Consider the following 20,271-nt stretch of genomic DNA (forward strand, 5'->3'; position numbering starts at 1 on the left):
ACACTACTAGAGTCTTCTCATTGCATCAGCCGTGCCACGGAAGCGTGTGGTTTTGATGTGGCGGGCTCAGCTAAGATTGAGTGTAGAATTGTCCAATAGGGTTTGAGATTCACTGAAATGCCGGTACGATTGACCAATGAGAAGCTTCCGTGGGTGTGTCACTGACTCTAAGCTTTCCTTCAGGTCGAGCAGCAGCGTGGAGTCAGAGCGGTGTGTTTGGGAGCAGTTACGGCTTCATTCTGCGAGAATAGCGACTTCTGTAAGTATTATTGTTTTCTCACCTAATGTCGAAATGAAGTCTCATTCAGCTAAGTAGCTTTTCTGTTAGGGTTGTGTGTTGGAATCACGGCCTTTCTCTCTCGGGCTGGACATATTGAGGTTAGCCTCTCTCAGCTAACAGTTAGCTCTTCAGACTAGTGCCTCAACCCAACGTAGCCTTTTAATATCAACTGACGACCTCATAATGCAGTATACCGGTCTGTACAGTCAGGTGTAGATGAGTGATATTTGTCTGGCGTGACTGGCACTATTTTATGGTACTAATTGATGTGCGCTTGTTTCTTGTGGAGGTGTAGAGATGGTATTGGCGAGCAGATGTTTAGTCAGCATGGGAAAAGAAACCTGTCAGACCTGCAGTAGCCTCATCAACCCAAAGCTAACTTATGATATGTAGCTAGCAGACAAATCAAAGGGCTGCTCCATTGACTTAACTGTGTGGAAATGCAGCATCCACCCACCTGAGCTCTATCAGTGCAGTGATTATAAATAACGACCAATAATGCACCAAAATCCGTTCAGTCAGTGTCAGTAATAAATCCTTTTCCCCCTCTCTCGCATGGATGTCATTTTCTACTTGCTATTCTTCTCAGAGGCTGAAATTTCCACTCCCATCACCCACCTCGTCCACTTAACCATGGTTGTCAACTTGGTGTGGTAGTCAGGATGGGGACAGGAGTTGTTTACCATCCTCTTGCTGGCCCCAGAGAGCAGAAGGCACCAGCTGTGGGGTTTCCTTAGCCAGCTAGTTTACAAATGAGTCCTCTGATGGGAGTTCAAACTGCTTGTTAATTATAGACTGCACACTGGTCTCTGTGATACTGTAGTCATGGTACTTGGTTCTAAGACAAAAATATTTGAGTTTGATTTAATTGAATTCAAGGCCTTCAGGGGTATTTAACGACTACATTTTGTTTCACTACTTTTTCCAGCGTAATTTTATTTTTATACTTGAAGGTAAAGGTACATCAGCAGCAGTTTCTCATCTGAGCAGGCAAGTTAACAAAAACAAAAAGTAGCCTAAACCCCTGGCACGTCCTGGGAAACTGGATGAAACCAGAGACGAGGTGGTTCAGAGACATTTTCATTGGGTGTTAGAATTTAACTCAAGACGTTATTTGAAGGGCAAAAAAGTGGAAAATGTTGTCCTTAGGTTGTTGCATAACACAGTATGTCACTGATTAAGGATTAGGGCCACAATTACCAACGATCTCTGCCATCTTTTTAAATTAATTGATGAGTTATTGAGTGTTAACATATCAGAAAATAATTTAAAATGTGCATCTCAATTGTCCTGAAGATGACATAGGTGTTAATGTGACAATGATATGAACAGGAAAGCAGAAAATTCTCATATTAGAGGAAACTAGAACCAACTGTGTTTGGCATTTTTTAAATGATAAATGACTTGAATTATCAATTGATCATCACCATTGTTGTCAGATCCATTTCTGTCCATTGATTAGACTCCTGAACTGTAGCAGTTGTAATTATTAAACTCTAGTGAAGCTCCTCCTGGCCAGACCAATCCTGTGTTCTCCAAAATGGTTTGGTTGACATCTGTTGTCAGTGTGATGGCAGTGCCCTGCAGCATGAGAGAGAAGCCTCACCTGCCTCACAGGATTCCTGAGCTGCTAGGTTTACAAGAAGAGCTGAAGGCTAATTTGTTGGAGGGAAAGACAGCCTGTTAGGACAGATGCAAGACAAAGGTGCGCGTCCACCTTTACAAAGATGTTTGTCCTAAGTATCAAGTTGACATTCACAGTTTTGTGACATGTTTTTATAGATTATGTGATTAATCTGAAAAATTATGGACAGGAATTAATCTGTAGCGCTTTACTTTAAATACTCACTATTTAGCATTAATGAGAAGTATAGATTGCTTCTCTATTTACAAACATGAGGATACATGCGCAGCTGCATTTCTAAGACTTTTTTTGTATCACACAACACACTTTACACATCTATTACCCAAGCTAACATGAACCCATGAATTCCCAGTGACAAACAGCAGCTAGTGCTACTGATAACACACATAGTTATCTCTTGGAAAATCTGAACTGTCCCAAACCGTCAGCAGACAATGAGTTATAAAGACAGAAGCCTCATCATAAAGGAAATTAATGTTAGCATTAGGGCTGAGTATTGGTACTCAATACCTTTTTAAGATATCGACTGAAATAAATCAATACCAAGTAGTATGGAAACGTCTCCCATCAAACAGACCCGCAATCATCCTTTTGGCACCCAGAGCTAGAAAATATGACTATTTGTATGCACTGTAAGTGTTCTTTGATTTAATGCAACATGAGATTGTCCCACTGCCACAGCAGCTACAACCTGTCTGTGGTGGTGAAGTCATGGTGAATCTGAGTTAGCACTCTTAACAGTTCAGCAGCCAAGATGCCACCTAAACGCTCTAAAGTGTGTCTACACTACACGCCTACTACACCGGATAAAAGTCACAACACGTGGAATGGGTATTGAATGAAGTACTCAACTGGTATCATTATCACTTTAAGGGTACTTTGATTGGTACTGGTGTCATCATTTTTTAAACGATACCCAACCCTGGTGTGAGCTGTGGGCTTTTCTTCCTTGTTATAAAACTATCCACCACATGCCTGTACTCTGCACCATATTAACATCCAGAATTCTGACCTGATCTCTGGAGCTGTAGCTGTAGCTTATTTAGTTGAGGAAGATTTTTACAACCATTACTTCTGTGATTCTTGCAGTTTTAGGCAAAACAACAACTAGTCGTTTTGGTCTCCTCATTAGAGGACGTCACTCAGAAACTAGCCCATGCAAACGTTTCAATAAATGGTTTTTTAACATGCTATGCTGTAGTTGTCACGCTGGAAGTGCTGAGTCAGCACTAGCACAGTCCAACCTGAACGTTAGTGTCAGACCCAAATTTGCAGTAAAACCTGCACCTGAGATGAGTGCTACCTGCAGGCCTGTTTGCTTTTTGTCCTGTATTTAATTGTGAGGGAGGGGCGATGCTTCAGCCGACTCTGAGACACACAAGAAGCTTAAACACACACACACAGGCAGAGCTGTTGCTTTTAGTAAAAGGAGTTACAACAATTCAAGTACTGTAGAAATGTACTAGTAGAAATGTTTTCTTTGTCTCTTTTTTTGGTCACTTTATAACAAAGCCCAGTTGCTACACGTTCAGACTAGTATGTTTTTTTTGTTCTTTTTGTGTCCACAGAGCTGAATCGGAATGGACTCGTCAATGAGTGCAGCACAAATCCGCGAGAAGTTCATCGACTTCTTCCGTCGCTATGAGCACCAATATGTTCACTCGTCCGCCACCATCCCCCTGGACGACCCCACGCTGCTTTTCGCCAACGCCGGCATGAACCAGGTATCTGTCCACGCCTCTCTTCACTTCTTTTCCGACTATCAGCTTTTCTCTCCTTCATACGCACTCACTGATTTACACCGTTTTTTGCTGAAATCACAAGGCTCTTATTGCAAAACTCCCCTCCCTCCTAGTTCAAGCCCATCTTCCTCAACACCATCGATCCGTCCCACCCCATGGCCAGGCTGCGTCGCGCCGCCAACACCCAAAAATGTATCCGCGCAGGGGGCAAGCACAACGACCTGGACGACGTGGGTAAAGACGTCTACCACCACACCTTCTTCGAGATGCTGGGGTCCTGGTCGTTCGGGGACTACTTCAAGGTATTACATCGTCCTCCTTTTCAGATACGTCACAGATGCGGATTTTCAAAGCCTATACTGATGTCAATTCTTTGCTCGTTTTGCAGCAACTGGCCTGTAAGATGGCCTTGGAGCTGCTGACCAAGGAGTTTGGGATTCCCATCGAACGCCTGTACGTCACCTACTTCGGAGGTCACGCTGACGCAGGCCTGGAACCCGACCTGGAGTGCAAACAGATCTGGATCGACCTCGGGTGAGTCTGTCTTGGGAATGAGATTTGTGAAGGATGAAGGGATTTTAATAATAGTGCATAATGTCATGTGATCCTTCCTGATGGGAATCACCTTTCCTCCCACTGAGCCACCGCACTGCCTACACAAACAGTCTAGAAGATTGTCTTTTTCTTCTTTTCCCCTCTTCTCATTGAAATCATATTTGCTATTCATTTAATGTCAAAGATCTCAGCCTCCATTTTCCCACTCTGACACTTCCCCCTCTCTTTTATTCTAAACTCAATCCTGATTCCACTTTTTCTTTCGTCAGAGATGAGGAAGTATGCTGGTTTCACTTTGTACTTCCTTTTGCGTCTGCTTAGATAGAAAATAACACATCAATAAAATATGAGATATATAGTTATATATGTGCTCAATTTTTGCCTGTTTTACCTGAAGAATGAATTAAATCATCTCTCTTTACTCACTCACTCTCTCTCTCTTTCTGTCAGGATGGAGGAAGCTCGCATCCTGCCAGGCAGCATGAAGGATAACTTCTGGGAGATGGGAGACACGGGTCCCTGCGGCCCCTGCAGCGAGATCCACTACGACCGCATTGGAGGGAGAGACGCCTCTCACCTGGTGAACATGGATGACCCCAATGTCCTGGAGATCTGGAACCTGGTGTTCATCCAGTTCAACAGGTAACAGGCTCAAACACACCAAAACTGATCATAGTGTGTTGAAAGGTTCTAATGCTGAGTGATGCTTAGTCATCTGTTATCTCTTAGTTTGGTTACTTAGGACCGAACCAAGGAAAGAAAAAGAATACATTGATACTTTTTTTATAGTCTGTGTTGACACTGATGGCTTTTTATAAACACGCCATGAAGTCATATGGACTGACAGGTAGCTCATTCTTTGCACAGTTTTGGTGACTGCCATCTTCCATCATCAGCTTGTGTTGTTAAAATATTCCTGTTCAACCCTCCTCAGAGAGTCAGAGACAGAGCTGAAGCCGCTGCCTAAGAAGAGCATCGACACAGGGATGGGTCTGGAGCGCCTGGTGTCAGTGCTGCAGAACAAGATGTCCAACTATGACACTGACCTCTTCATCCCATACTTTGATGCCATTCAGAAGGTACAGAAAGGCCCGAAATGCAATTTTCAGTTTGCTAAGTCTAATAATGGTAAAACACCTTGATGCTTGTTTAAAGCATTTGGAGCTGCTGTTTCTTCATTACTGAGAGTTTGGATTGTGATTGTAGAGCGATTGTAGAGAGTCAAACAGCACCTACTGTAGTTACAGCTGTGCAAGTCATGGATGCAGTAACCCTACCAGTAGCCTACTGTAGCTAAGTGAAACCAGGCTCTGGGTAAAACTCGCCTCTGAATTGCGATAGCCACTACTGAGGATAATGTTGTCAAACCTTTAAAAAGGTGTGTGCAATGACAGATTTGCAAAACTGACATCCAAAGTAGTGCGACCATGAATGACAGCAAAACGAAGTAGAGACTCTCACTGAGATGAAATGAAACAAATGTGCATAAATTAGGTAAATAAAATAATGTCTTTGGACCCCTCCAAGGCAACGGTAGGGTAAATGCTGAGTGTATAGTTGTGACATCACAAACGCACAGAAGTCCAAACAGTTTGTTAAAGGCACAGTTTCTGAATATGGGCTGTGTGTATTTCCCTGTGCTTTAATACTTTCACAGTATTTGTATAACACATACATCTGCTTTATATTAAAATAGACTAATAGTTTCCCTTTTAATGTGACAACATTGCGGCTCTGTATGTGTGTTTCAGGGTACTGGTGCTCGACCATACACCGGTAAAGTAGGCGCCGAGGATACTGACGGTATCGACATGGCCTACCGTGTGCTGGCCGACCACGCCCGCACCATCACCATCGCCCTCTCAGACGGAGGTCGGCCTGACAACACAGGAAGAGGGTGAGAAACTAATATTTTCAGAGCAAAGATGGAGGGGAAAAAAATGACCCAGAGCATAGACGGCATCTGTGGAAAGTAGACTTTATTTCTGCTGTTCTGTATGACTGTGCCGTGCATTTAATAGCAGCAGCGTTTTGTGTTTAGCTACGTGTTGAGGAGGATCCTGCGTCGTGCCGTGCGTTACTCCCACGAGAAGCTGGGAGCTCAGAAAGGTTTCTTTGCCTCTCTGGTGGATGTGGTGGTTGAATCCCTGGTGAGATTTGTATTTTTTTCATCACCTGCCTTGTTGTTCTCTTTAATTCAGGGTGGAAAAAACACCTTCTTCTTTGATCCTCATCTTCTGTCTCTCTCATTTTCAGGGTGATGCCTTCCCAGAGTTGAAGAAAGACCCCGAAATGGTGAAGGATATTATTAATGAGGAGGAGATGCAGTTCCTTAAAACCCTCAGCAGGGGACGCCGTATCCTCGATAGGAAGATCATGAGCCTGGGAGACAGCAAGACCATCCCAGGTGAGACACTCTTAATAAAAAGCATTACTATGTGTATGTCTACATATTCAATGCTCTATGCTCCTGAATCTGCTTCTCAGATATCAGTCTTCATCTTCTAGAACAGCTTCAATACATCAAGCATCTCTGTTCTCCCTAAATAATCCTGCTTTATTCTCTTTCTTTCTTTCTTTCTTTCTTTCTTTCTTTCTTTCTTTCTTCCTTTCTTCCTTTCTTCCTTTCTTCCTTCCTTTTCCATTATGGATCGGCCTCACCTCTTTCATCCTGTGTGTCCGACCTTCATGCATGATGTCTTGGAGCTTTCTTATTCAATATTTGAAAATATTCTACTAAGACTAAAGCTATCTTTCACACTGTAAATTGTGTTAGATACGTGTAAACTGATGTGAAAATTGATGCACCTTCAGCTCTCCTCGTAAACCTTCCTCCAAGGGTCATCAGTGTACGCTGTATTGGATTCCTTTGTCAGATCACTTTCGACATCAGACTCTTTCATTTATTTATTTGCCCCATTAGGGTTACAGCATTGCTTGTGCACTCAACCAAAATGAGAGGTTACAAAATGCTAAAAACAGGAGTGACAGTGAGTTTGCATCGTTAGAAAAACCAAACAGCAGAAAGCAGGTTCACAAACTCTGAACTCCATCACTAATATGGGAGTTTCCAACTTTTTTTGGTGATTTACATTGTAACATTTTATGCATATATTTTCCACATAACTCTTGGCTCAGCAGCATTCACTGACCATACAAGTGTAGTTCATTTTAATCATAGTCATTCAATTATGGTTAATTATTTGCAGCCTAAAAAAAAAAAGACATTTAAGTGTTTTCAGCTGTAGCACAGTCCTCACATCTCCTGTATGCTACGAGAAATATCACGTCATGATAAATATAATATTATTATTGATCAATGTCCAATGTGCCTGGAGTCTCACAGTAATAAAATATTTCACTACAGCACAACACACTCTGTGTTTATTAAAAAAACAGCAACCTCCAATCGTTAAAAACGATAAGAAAAAAAAAGATTTTCTCCTGAAGTGAGGCTGAATGTGTTCTGTGTAATATTTAGATTTGAGGGTAATGTTAGCAAACAGAGTCCTTGGGTAACTAACTAATCTTATCCTATCAACTGAATGGGTGAAACAGCGTATGTGACAGTTTCCTCAGGCTCGGCAGCAGCGAGGAGACAGAGAGAATTTCAGAAAGAGTTCAGAGTGAACTGACCAAGAGTAAAAGTCAAAGCTTTGTTTCCCAACTAGAAAGTTCTCACTGATTGATTGAAATGGTGACAAAATGGTTTTGTAGGTATGACATGTTTACTGTTTGACTTGTGGACATCTTGCTGCATATCAAGTAGCTTTTTTTTCGTCTCTAGGTGACACAGCATGGCTGCTGTACGACACATACGGCTTCCCTTTGGACTTGACCTCCCTCATCGCAGAGGAGAAGGGTATGGAGGTGGACTTGGCCGCCTTTGAAGAGGAGAAGAAGGCAGCACAGGTGAGGAGAGAGGAGGAGGAGGAGGAGAGGGTGGAGGGCACGGAGCAGGGATCGAGAAGATAAATTTGGCATCAGCTGTGCTCTTTAGGAAACCTCAGCGAACAGTGTTTTGTGTCCCCCTCCTTTGGGTGCACTGTTCCGCCTTGTGTCAGCGTTCTCTTGGTGTTGCACTGTAAGTGAGAATCAGCAGCCGTGCACCTGCTGTTTAAATAAACCCTCATTTACTTTACAGCCTTGCACTAATCCCTTGTTGTTCGATTTTGCAAAAAAAATCGATATCTTTTCTGGTATATTTGCTACCTCAGACTGCTGTCACACAGCTCTGCTCCCTGAATAATGGGCTGGTTTACAAATAGTGTTGAGCAGCAGACACACTGTGCCTCCTCATGCTGTCATGTACTCAGTTCGCAGCTTATCAGACACACCTGTACAATCGAAGGAAATCCAGATTAACAGGAAATCCTTTTGTGAGGTTGATAAGAAATATGGAATGTATTGATGTGCGTTAAATTGCACCGGTGCACCTAAATAAACTCATAACTCAACTATACAAATGTTCTCAAGTGTCATTACACAAGCAAGAGAGATGAAGCCTCTGTGTAAATACGCACTTCAGCAAACAAAGGCGATTATTAGATGCAGCCAGGTTTAGTTTTACAATGACAAAGATAAGTAGTCCTTAATTAGCCAATATATATATCATGTCTCCTTTGTTCCAGGTAGGTAAACAAAATGATGATCTTCTTAATCAGTAAAGCTGTGATTATGTACAATGTCCAATTAATGTCTGTGTTTGTATCTGTTTAAAGTGTAGTAGAGTTTGTGCTTTAATGTAACACCAGTTTCTGTGTGTATGTAGCTGAAGTCTCAGGGTAAAGGCGCAGGAGACCAGGACCACATCATGCTCGACATCTACGCCATCGATGAGCTGCGAAACAAGAAGACCCCCGCCACAGACGACTCTCCCAAATACAAATACACCTCAGACGACAGCGGCAGCTACGGTACTAGCTCTGTAAATACAAACACGGTTCAGCGGGACGGCAGCGTGCGTCCAGGACATCTACACACTGACTCTCATCCTGTGTGTGTGTGTTTGTGTGTGTCTGTGCAGACTTCCATCAGACCTCAGCCACAGTGCTGGCTCTGCGCCGCGACCGCGCCTTCTGCGACGAAGTGATCACGGGTCAGGAGTGCGGTGTGCTGCTCGACCAGACGTCCTTCTACGCCGAGCAGGGAGGACAGACGTTTGACGAGGGTTACCTGCTCCGAGAGGACGACAGCACGGAGGACGTGAGTGCAGCGAAAATAAACAGTGGATGCTTATCAGTGGTTTGTAACGAGCTCCACTGTAGGTTCACACGCAGCCTTCAGATAAAACCACTGTTATCTCATCAGGGCAGAGCTACAGGTTTAAAAACCCTCATTGCTGGTAAAAGGCAATATCAGGTTTCTGACACAGCTAAAATAAAATCACCTCTTTATTTAGGAGATGTATCTTAGTCACTCTCTAACATTCGTCTCAATAGATGGCTGATGGCCCTGTCTGCCAGAAATCTAGGAGACAAAGGCTGCCAAATGACATATTGAAATATCACCTGTTTGACAGGAGAACAGATGAAAGATGATGAAAGATAATAAAAATCATGAAAACAGTTTTGTTGCTTCTTCACATTTGTCTCAGTTCGCAGACCATCAGTCTCAAAAGATTGTACTCAGATGTTAGAAGTGTCAGTTCTGTGTTGACTTTTATTATTGAGGATGCAAAGACTGACGTGATAAATCTTCTCTTCATATCTGTTCTTAAAACTCAAAAATATATTTGTTTTCCAAATGCTTGAGCAAAAAATACACACACTAAGCACCATCAGCTTTTTCTTGCGTTTTGCTTTTTTTTTTTTTTTTTTTTTCTTCTGCAGAACGAAAACACATCTAACCATGCTGTATCTCTCTTTCTTCACAGCGGATGGAGTTCACAGTGAAGAACACTCAGGTGAGAGGAGGCTACGTTCTCCACGTGGGCACCGTCTACGGAACACTGAAGGTTGGAGACCGCGTCACACTGCATGTAGACGAGGTGAGGACTTACAAAGGATTTGAAACGGCAGCAAAAAGACACCAAAGTAAGAATCTATCCAGTTAAAAGGATGATTCTCTCTCTCTCCTCTCCTCAGGCTCGTCGTAGGCCCATCATGAGCAACCACACAGCAACACACATCCTCAACTTCGCCTTGCGGGGGGTTCTGGGGGAGGCAGACCAGAGGGGCTCCCTGGTCGCCCCTGACCGCCTGCGCTTTGATTTCACTGCTAAAGGTGCCCTGAGCACGGGGGAGGTCCGGCGGACGGAGGAGATCGCTTGTGCCATGATCAGAGACGCCAAGGTGAGAGGAGGAAGTCAAATGATCACATTTGCTCTAAAAGTAAATGATTAGTCTCCTGCCAATGAGATAAGGAACAGTTTGTGTTTTAATTTTTCTTTCCCATAACAATTTTACTTAAATCTGGAAACATTTCTGAACATCAGCTCCATATAAACCGGCCTCTGACAACACTTTCCCTCATGTTCTTGGCTCTGTCCAGCCCGTGTACGCCATGGAAGCCCCCCTCGCAGGAGCCAAGGCCATTCAGGGTTTGCGTGCCGTGTTCGATGAGACTTACCCCGACCCCGTCCGAGTCGTGTCTATCGGCATACCCGTTCAGGACCTGCTGGACGACCCCAACAGTGCAGCTGGTTCGCTCACCTCCATCGAGTTCTGTGGTGGAACGTGAGTATGATGCTTGATTTTAATATCTCAAAGAAGTTACTTGCACAAGTTTGACGGTGGGATCATTTGTGTGTAAACAGCTACTGACTGTGCGTGTGTGTGTGTTTTCAGTTCAGCCTCTGACTGATACTCAGTAGGATTGAGGAACTCTGGTTCTTTGTTATTTCCCCCCCTCTGCTCTCTCTGTACCTCCATGAAGTACATTTAAATACACTTCCCCTCCAGTCAGCAGTCAACATGGACGAAATGAGACTAATTACATTACAACAGCCGTCAGTGGAGCTCAGTGGCTTCTCGGCTCACTGCTGCAGAAGGGTTGAGAAACGAGAGTGAAGATAAATCGGCCCCAGCTCTGCTCCCGGCTCTCTCTCCCCCCTCACACAGCAGCTGTGTGTCAGCCACCAACAGTTCTGTTCCTCTGCTCCTCCACACACACACAACACTCTGCAAAGCCCCAACATACACAAAACATGTTTGCTCAACTTAAATATTTTCAACAATTTTCGCATCACCCAGACGCTAATGAGCGTTTTTGCATTAACTTTGTGTGTAATTGTGGCACACCATATTTGATGTGAACGCACCTTTTAATGAAATTTTGATGTGATATTTTGAGTTGGTGCTGCTGGAAAAACTGCTTTATAATAGCGCTGAATTTCAATAGTTAATCGCGATTAATCACATTTTTGATCATGTTTAAAATTCCTTTATTGTGCTTTTCACAACAGTTTCTAAGTCCATATTAACAATTTAAAGTAATTCTTACCAGTGTATCTTGATTGGGAATCAAATGAATGCAAAGTAACTTCATGAACTTGACTTGAAGTGTAATGAGCCTGAGGTAACAGTGTTTACTTCAAACATATAGAAAAGAAATGCTACAACAACAGTGTGGTGTTGAGGTAGGATACAACTTCAAAGTGCTTGTTCTGTGAAATACATTTTATTTTGAAGGATTACACTGTTCCACATTGAGAAACATGCAGAAGTAAAAGACGCCTGCCATACGAGCACATGCTGTGCATTACACACAGTTAACAAAGGTCAATTGTAATCTGTGACAGTGAGTCAGTCAGTAAGCAGCACAATTAACACAATAAAAAATATAATGCCTTATGCTCAGCACTTAATCACATCATGATTAACACGTTAACACTGACAGCCTTACTTACACCTATTCTGATCAGGTGGCAGTCAAGTGATTTTTATTGTGAGGAAACAAGAGAATATTTAAAGTATTAACCTGTAATGGGTTGTTATTGGAAAAGGTTCATATTGACTCGCCTTCCACATGCATAGCATATAGTCTTTTATTGTTATTGGGGAAATTACATTATTCAGCCCAAATGGTTTTTGCTGCCCTTTTGCTGTATATTGAGTTAAGACTGGAGGTTTTTTAATACAAAAAATATTTTGCCATAAAATGAAAGATTCTTCAGTTATATGATATAACTGAATGAGACAGTAGTCATAATGGAGAAATCAAAACTTCAACAAAAATATAAATGAGACATTTTTTAAACTAGTCAGGATGGACAAAATGACTAAAATGATAAATGTTCTCTGTAGTTTCACAAATGTGTGAGTGAATGTATCAGAACAAAGGCAAACAGCAGAGCGGAAACCTGTTGGTCTTTAATTGTCCAAGCTCCTGATGTGATATCAAACAGCGTTCCATCTGAAGTGTTGCGTTTTAATTACTGCGTGTTTTTCCAACTGGGATCAAGAGAGCATCATGCATCAACTGTGAGAATTACAGTTGAATGAATGTTAACATCTGCATGAAGCCAGCAGAGCTTCCAGCACCAGCGTGTTAAAGTAAAATCATTCATTGGATTTGAGCTTCTTTTACGGCTAGCCGGCCGCGTCGCTGTGCGAGAAGAAGGCCTGGAACGTTTTTGTAGAGCTACATCCAGCAATTAGACCTGCCCGCTACAATCACCTAAATGCCAAGATACCCCCCCCCCCCCCCCCCGCCAACCATGATAGCAAGGCTTTCATTTCACCTGATTACTGTCGAAACTTAAAATGATTATCAGTTAATATTGGATGTGTCCACGTACTGAAAACCAGCCTGAGTGCTCAGAGCTGGTTCTGATTCAACCACCAAAAATTCCACTTTAGTAAACAGTTTGTGCATTCTGATGTTGTCTTTGATGTTGTTTTAATCTGCAGCCACTTCAAAGACTCCCTTGTTCCCGCTGCTGCTATTTTGTAATGTTTTTCTCAGCTCCGCTCCTGTTCCTCCTCCGCATCCTCAAACCCCCATTCCAAACACCGCCCCCCTCCCCCATACCACCGCAGTGTTTCTAACGGCACTGTTGTTGCTCTCTGTTATCCGCAGCCATCTGCAGAACTCGGGTCACGCCGCTCCGTTTGTCATCGTCTCAGAGGAGGCCATCGCTAAGGGCATCCGCCGCATTGTTGCTGTGACAGGAACAGAGGCCCAGAAGGTCAGGACACACACACACACTTTCTCCCAGCGTATGCTCACGTATACTCGCATTCACCCACACTCATGTGTCTCAGCCTGAAATGAAATGATGACTCGTCACAGTTTGCTGGCGTCACTCATAACAGAAAAAGTGGTCTGCTTAAAAAAATGAGCGTCAGACTGGAAGACTGTGTGTCTTGATTCCCTGGAGAGAGAAAAAGTTCCCCAGTGATGAAAGTTTGATGAAGCTTGTTTTTTTGACTTGTGATGAACTTGGAGCTGGAAAGAAGCTTCCCCCTCTCTCTCCCTCTCTCTCCAGGCCCTGAGGACAAATCCATCTTTACTGTTTTTAAACCACACTTACAGTTTGATCCCTCTTTTTAAAAAATATATCTTTTTAGCCTTCTGCCGTCCACCACTTTGCTTCCTTTTCCATTATTTCACATCTCTCCTCTTCCTGGTTTCACTCTCACACTTCCATGTTTTGTTTTTTTACATCCATCAGGCCCAGAGGAAAGCCGACGCACTGCAGCAGTCTCTGTCTGCCCTGGGAGACAAGGTGAAGCAGCAGACGGCCCCAAATAAGGACGTACAGAAAGAGATCGCTGACATGACGGAGGTATGCGTGTGTGTGTGTGTGTGTGTGTGTGTGTGTGTGTGTGTGTGTGTGTGTGTGTGAGACAAACCTCCTAAACTCCTAAACCATGCTGCATTATCAACCTCTCCGTCCTCTGTGCAGTCGATAGGCACAGCTGTGATCTCTCAGTGGCGGAAGGACGAGATGAGGGACACCCTGAAGAGCCTGAAGAAGACCATGGACGACCTGGACCGCAACTACAAGGCCGACATCCAGAAGAGAGTCCTGGAGAAGACCAAGGAGGTGATCGAAAGCAGCCCCAACCAGCCGCTGCTAGTGATGGAGATGGAGACGGGAGCGTCGGCTAAGGTGAGACTTTATAAATGGATCGATGAATGATGCACTGAAGTCTGTTTGCCCAAAAGATATCCATAACCTTGTAGAAGAATATCCTGCAATGATATCCAGGAGTAAGTTTATAATCCGAACCTCAGGACTTCATGAGGCATCATGCACAAATCCAAAACAGTATTTAAAATTCAGTTTATCGCTGCACTGCTGCACATTTCTGTCTCATAGCTTATCATTGTGCTATTGCCATGGGACCAAAATCAGCTCTGTGTCCCATTATTTCTAACCTTGAAACATCAATAGTGCTGATTAGAAGGCTTTAAAAAAAAAAAAAAAAAAAAAAAAAAAAAATTCTTCCTCTTCCTTGTTTCAACTCTTCCTCTTTTTCCTCCTCTCACTCTCTCCCCAGGCTCTGAACGAGTCCCTGAAGCTGCTGAAGTCTAACTCTCCTCAGACCGCTGCTATGCTCTTCACCGTAGACCCCGACGCTGGAAAGATCACCTGCCTGTGTCAAGTTCCACAGGTAACACACCAGATCATTCACACATCCTGTCCTCAAGAACCGCAGCACCTTTTTCTTTCTTTTCATTTTCTTTTCCTTTTTTCCAACAACATAACAGCTTTGTAATACAGTAGTATGAAATACCAAAATATAGAGGATTGCATGTTGTCCATTTTTATAACATCCACCCTGCCTCAGAGCCATACACCAATAGTGCTAATCTAAAATGATATAATAAGCAAATGAATGAGAAACTCAACAAATAAACAAAGCAGGAAGACAGAAAGAAAAAGAAAAACACAGTCCAGATAAAGCATTGATTAATAGAAATATACATCCGCAGCAGATTTTAACTTTTACCTCCCTCCTCCCATCGTCTCCAGGATGTGGCCAAGCGCGGACTGAAAGCCAGCGAGTGGGTTCAGGAGCTGTGCCCCCTGCTGGACGGCAAAGGAGGCGGCAAGGACATGTCGGCCCAGGCCACGGGCAGGAACACACAGTGCCTGCAGGAGGTGCTACAGATGGCCAACGAGTTTGCACGGCTCAAACTGGGAGAGAACTGAGAGGAGCGTTTAAAACAAAAAACAAAACAAAAGGAGAAGAGGGGGCGGGCGTGGGAGGCGGAAAGAGGAGGAGGCGATGAGGTCGGAAATATGAAAGGGAAGGATGAGAGGGATTAAAGCAGATAGGACGGGGATGAAAGACGGGGGGGGGGGGTCGAGGAGTCCTGAGTCAGTCAGGTGCTTCAAGTTTAGGGAGTGTTTGAAATCATCATCCTCCTCATTTCATCTCCTCTTTTCTCCTCCCTTCAGGGTCCGAAAAGATTAGAAATCAAACATAACTCCCGCCATGTTGACAGATGACTACTGACAGTCAGCCAGCAGTAAATGAACCACTACTTTTTATTACAAGTAGGCTTTTTTTTCTTTCTGACTTGCTCCAGTAAAATGAAACCTACTTGAATGAATATATATATCTCTAACCCTAACCCTAACTGAGAGAGGATCTCACAACCAGTGCAGATTTGATTCATTATAGCATGTACAGAGGAGAAAAAAGAAGGGATGTACTTTGATTTTTTTTTTTTTTTTTTTGCCTAGTATGCAGATGAAGCTAAGGAAACTATAGTTTGCACTTCAGACTCCTGCTCACTGTAGAAACAAGCCCCAAAGCACCCTCTCTCTCTCTCCTCTCTCTCTCTCCACTAGTTCAGGGCTTAATTTAGAGAGATGAGAGATTTAGAGGAAAAGTCAAAAGTCATCCCCAGCTCTTTAAACCACTCACTACGTTCTTTTACGTCGCCTTGAACCCTTTTCATCTCATTTCCAAACAGCAGCGCCGTCCCATCTGTGTGAGCCGCGTGACTCTCTCTCTCTCTCTCTCTCCCCCTCTCTTTCTCCTGTGATTGTTCACTGATATCGTAGCTGTACCATAGTCTTGCTTTTTCAAATAAGCCATTATCTGTAAGTCAGCAGGTTTAATTCTAGTAAATAAAATAAATAATGAATTGTATAAAAGGGGGATCACGTCCATGTCTAATATTCTGTGTAACTTAAACTTCATGACATTTCATATCGATCCAACACAGGAAAGTTGAAAAAAATGTCTTTTAATCATCGAAGCTGTCTCATGTCAGAGAAATGTCACACTGTGAGTATGGAATAAATACTACTGGTAAATGCCAAATGTCTGCCTTTGTTCTTTTTTGTGTGATTTATGTCTAGAGGTGATTAATTCAGGGAGGCAGCTACAGAGTCCTGGGCTTTAAAGTATCGGCTCGGTTCAGATTTGATCAATTAGCCCCCCGAGTTCAGACTGAGATCATGAGATGTGGATCACTGAACAAAAGTGATTGCGCTATAAATTTATAAGAGAGAGCTACAAAAGCATATATTATTAACAGTGCTGGTGTAAAGTTTGAGAGGGAGTTTTATGTACTGTGTTCAGGCCTGACAGCAGGAGGCTAATAGTAAATCACTCTATCCTTACTGTTTAATCTAGGAACATTTCACACTTGTGTATATAGTATAAGGAATTTATGTATATTGTATTTTTATGATTAGATTATTTTAGAGATTGTTTATTGTATATAGTATTTTTTTTAATTTTTTTATCACTTCATCATTACAAGACTACTGTTGTCAATTTTGAATTTCCCCCTAGGGAGATTAAAGTTGACTTTACCTTACCTTAAAAGCTTATTCAGATAGCTGAGTTAATAAGAAACTAGTCAGCTCACCAACAAATCCAGACTATTCAGTAACACTATTTTCCAGCATTATTTCTTGAGCCAAAAATATTGACTCTTCAGAAGTGTAGGTAAAATCTCCAACTGCAATACATGAAGCTGATTGGGTTGAAATTTGCTTGGTGTCTAAGGACAAATTACTTTCATTTAGAATGAAATCTGCAAGTTTGTCATAAAATAATAAGTAAATAAATCTGTCATCGATATTATTCCTTGACATTGATGCTATATGTAGAATTACCTCATCATCACACAGGATGCATATTCACACCAAATATTACTCAACATACAATATTTAACTTTATTTTCAGTGTTTTTAATGACAATTAAACTGATGCAATTGATAAAATGCATATTTATTTATTTAATTTCTTACCTAATCTTAGTAATCAAATTTGTATTGTTTCTTATTCAATTATTGGAATTAATTATATTTATTTTATTTGATCTTATTCAAATTTGTTTTATTATTTTAATTTGTTTATTGATATTATTGAATTAAATGTAGTTAGTGATCTAATTTATCTTAATTGAATCATGTTTAATCCAGTGTGTTTGATTAGGATCTATTTAACTGCAGCTTAGAGAAGTTTGGAAAGCTGCCCTTAAAGCAAAGAGGTGAATGCTTACTGAAATCTATGTAGCATGTCATTTCTATTAGAATCTTCTGACTGGTTCATTCATGTGGAAGCAGCATCTTCATCCTGCTGGATAGTTGAACTGCATATTTTATGATCATCTTTAATGTATAAAATCTTGATCTGAAAAAATGACTAAGTACAATATTTGTCTCTGAGTGCAGTTCAAGTATGAGTCTGCATAATTTGGAAGGTACCTCCAAAACTAAGTCATACACGTGCTGCAAACTCCAAGCTATTTTTTCCCTGCGTGTGCCAAAACTTCACAAACACATCAGACTCCAAACTCATGTTTCATGAAGCTTTTATTTGTACAATAGCATAAGATACAAAGAGTCTGATCACATATCATTCAGATGTTCCGATGTAGTAAATACACGTGTGCTGCCTTGTCCGAAACGTAGTCCTACTGAAGATTGAGACATTAAAGCCGGGACTAACTGATGATCCAGACAGCAAGAAACCACCCACATTAAAAAGACTTCACCCATCCAAACTGAGATACTCTTTCTTAAAGATCGTACAGACTTGCTTTCACACAAGCCAACTGTGAGTTTGCTGTTATGGCAGACATATTCGCTAAGCAGCCTTTATCCTGCTTGATGAGTGCAGTATTTAGTGGTATAGATTGTAGGTAGTAGTAGGTGAGCTGACAGAGGTATGAGAGTTAATGCTACAATTCACAGAGAAAGTGTGATATGTGCAGCCTGCAGCTCAGTGACTGCTGCTCTAGAGCTGTTTATGTTTAAAGCAGACCGGCGGGGGTGATGAGGAGAAAGCTGCCCAGGGATGCTCTCACCTCAGTCTGAAAGGTAACAGCAGCAGCCTGGCTGTGATGCCGACAGCCTCGACCAGCACTGTTTTCATCATGATGTATTCGTTCGTTTGTCCTTGATGCAGAAAGAAATTCTCCATTACAACTGAATGAGATTGAGTCTTTACCATAGCAACAGGAGGGAAAGAAAAAAAGTGGTTGACGAGATGTGTACCAAAGTTTTTTTTTTCCTCTCTGGTTCAGATTGTCTTTCGTTACAGCTGGAGACGAGATTGTGTTTCCTCTGCAGGACAACCATAAATTGATCCAATTTTCCTATCTAGTGTTACACAGACACAATAATCAGCTTCTGATTCATATTTTAGGTAAAGCACTACAACAAGAGAGAAATCTTCCTATTTACCCTCATCATTGCTGTTTTAGAAGAAGAGACTGATATCTTGGGCTTTATTTTTTTTTTGCTTAATGTTATTTAAGAAGATCAATACCACTCTCAGGTCTGTAAGGTAAATCTAAAGTGCAGCCAGTTGCTGCGAGGCTCATCTTTTAAAATCACTGTTAGACACAGTCAGGCATACTGTTTCCAGCCTTTATGCTCAGCTGTCTCCTTTTTTAATACATTATTCTTTTAAATGCAGATTCATATGGGGATTGAGATACTTAACAGATATTTTATGTCTGCTTTTCCTGAGCTGAGCAGGTGTGCATTCCCATTTGTTCATTTCCTCACTTGTTCTGTTAATTACCCCATTAAAAAAAAAAAATTAAAAAATCACAGGTTTTATGTCCCTCTTTTTCTAAAAATCCAGGAAAGTGAGAGTCTAGTTATTTGTGCCGCCTGCTTTTGCTTTTACAGTCATACTTGGCTCCATAACACGTTTTCAGGCGATCAGTCATAAGATGATGTTTGTATGTCTGTGGCTTTAATACAGCAATGTGCCTCAGCGCATTAGTGTGAGACAAACCAGTGTAAAAATAGTCCCGCATGTGAAGGGAACTAGGATTTTACTGACAGCAAGTAAGTAGAACAAAGGTGATTTTAATGGTGGAGATGATTTGGGGGAGTCTGGCCTGGAATTAAAAAAAAAGAAAAGAAAAAAGAAAAGATAATGTACCTTTAAAAAGAAATTGGTGATAGAAACTCACCAAGAGTGTCAGCTTCACGTAGCACTACTTGTTTTCTGTCATCGGTATCATTGGACTGATCCACACATTCAGATTTCACCTGAGAAAACACATCGCTGCCCAGGCAACTGACTGTCACCTATTAAAAAAGCAAAAACAACCCCCCACCTCAAAATATAGAACCACATTTCCCAAAAAATGTCTCCTTTTGCATCTGAAGGAATTGTTTTTTTTCTCCTTTTTTCATCTTCCAAAAGGAATGCATTATTGAGGGCCTAGGCATGCACGACAACTCTTGAAAATTTGCACACACGTCAGTCCAGGTGAAAAAATTGATATTTTATAGGTTGGAGAAATGGAGGTCACAAAATAGCTCAACAGTGTCCGCTAGAAAATTAAGAAATTCAGCCCCTACAGATTGATGTACATGAACGAAATTTAGTATGCATATGTATCATGTAAAGCAAAACAAAAAAGTCTACTGGAGCCATACCATAAGTCCAACAGGAAGTTGGCCATTTTGATTCAAATGTTTGATTTTGGTGCAATTTTTGCCATTTCCATGACTCTTACAGATTTAACCCAACTGACTTCAAATTTGTCATCTTAAGGCCTTGGAGAAGAAGTGTTATCAAAATCTTTTGCCTTCATTGCGGTGAATTTCGATGTTTTGCCATGAAAAAGAACAGGGGTGCGAGGGCCCATTCCATGCTGCTTGCAGC

The 20,271-nt window shown here is 41.9% G+C and overlaps 2 protein-coding genes across 2 annotated transcripts in view; one reads left to right on the top strand and one right to left on the bottom strand.

The window, feature by feature from the left end:
- has3 (hyaluronan synthase 3) overlaps window positions 1–20,271 on the bottom strand; it is a 205,029-nt gene that overhangs the window by 135,601 nt on the left and 49,157 nt on the right. The gene's annotated exons all lie outside the window — the stretch shown is intronic.
- aars1 (alanyl-tRNA synthetase 1) lies at window positions 172–15,340 on the top strand. Its single transcript, XM_053319192.1, has 20 exons — window positions 172–259; window positions 3,494–3,649; window positions 3,781–3,969; window positions 4,056–4,201; window positions 4,673–4,864; window positions 5,157–5,301; window positions 5,974–6,119; window positions 6,264–6,372; window positions 6,479–6,629; window positions 8,010–8,134; window positions 8,994–9,138; window positions 9,249–9,427; window positions 10,098–10,211; window positions 10,309–10,515; window positions 10,715–10,899; window positions 13,244–13,352; window positions 13,839–13,952; window positions 14,073–14,279; window positions 14,671–14,784; window positions 15,147–15,340. Exons 2-20 carry the CDS (start codon window positions 3,506–3,508, stop codon window positions 15,324–15,326), a joined length of 2,901 nt encoding a protein of 966 aa, XP_053175167.1. The 5' UTR covers window positions 172–259; window positions 3,494–3,505; the 3' UTR covers window positions 15,327–15,340.

This window comes from Scomber japonicus, chromosome 5 (assembly GCF_027409825.1).
Source record: "Scomber japonicus isolate fScoJap1 chromosome 5, fScoJap1.pri, whole genome shotgun sequence".
Lineage (NCBI taxonomy): Eukaryota > Metazoa > Chordata > Actinopteri > Scombriformes > Scombridae > Scomber > Scomber japonicus.

Coding starts and splice junctions, on each gene's coding strand:
- aars1 (XM_053319192.1), top strand. CDS start 3,506: ATGGACTCGTCAATGAGTGCAGCACAAATCCGCGAGAAGTTCATCGAC. Junction 3,970..4,055: donor CGTTCGGGGACTACTTCAAG/GTATTACATCGT, acceptor CTCGTTTTGCAG/CAACTGGCCTGTAAGATGGC. Junction 10,900..13,243: donor ATCGAGTTCTGTGGTGGAAC/GTGAGTATGATG, acceptor TGTTATCCGCAG/CCATCTGCAGAACTCGGGTC.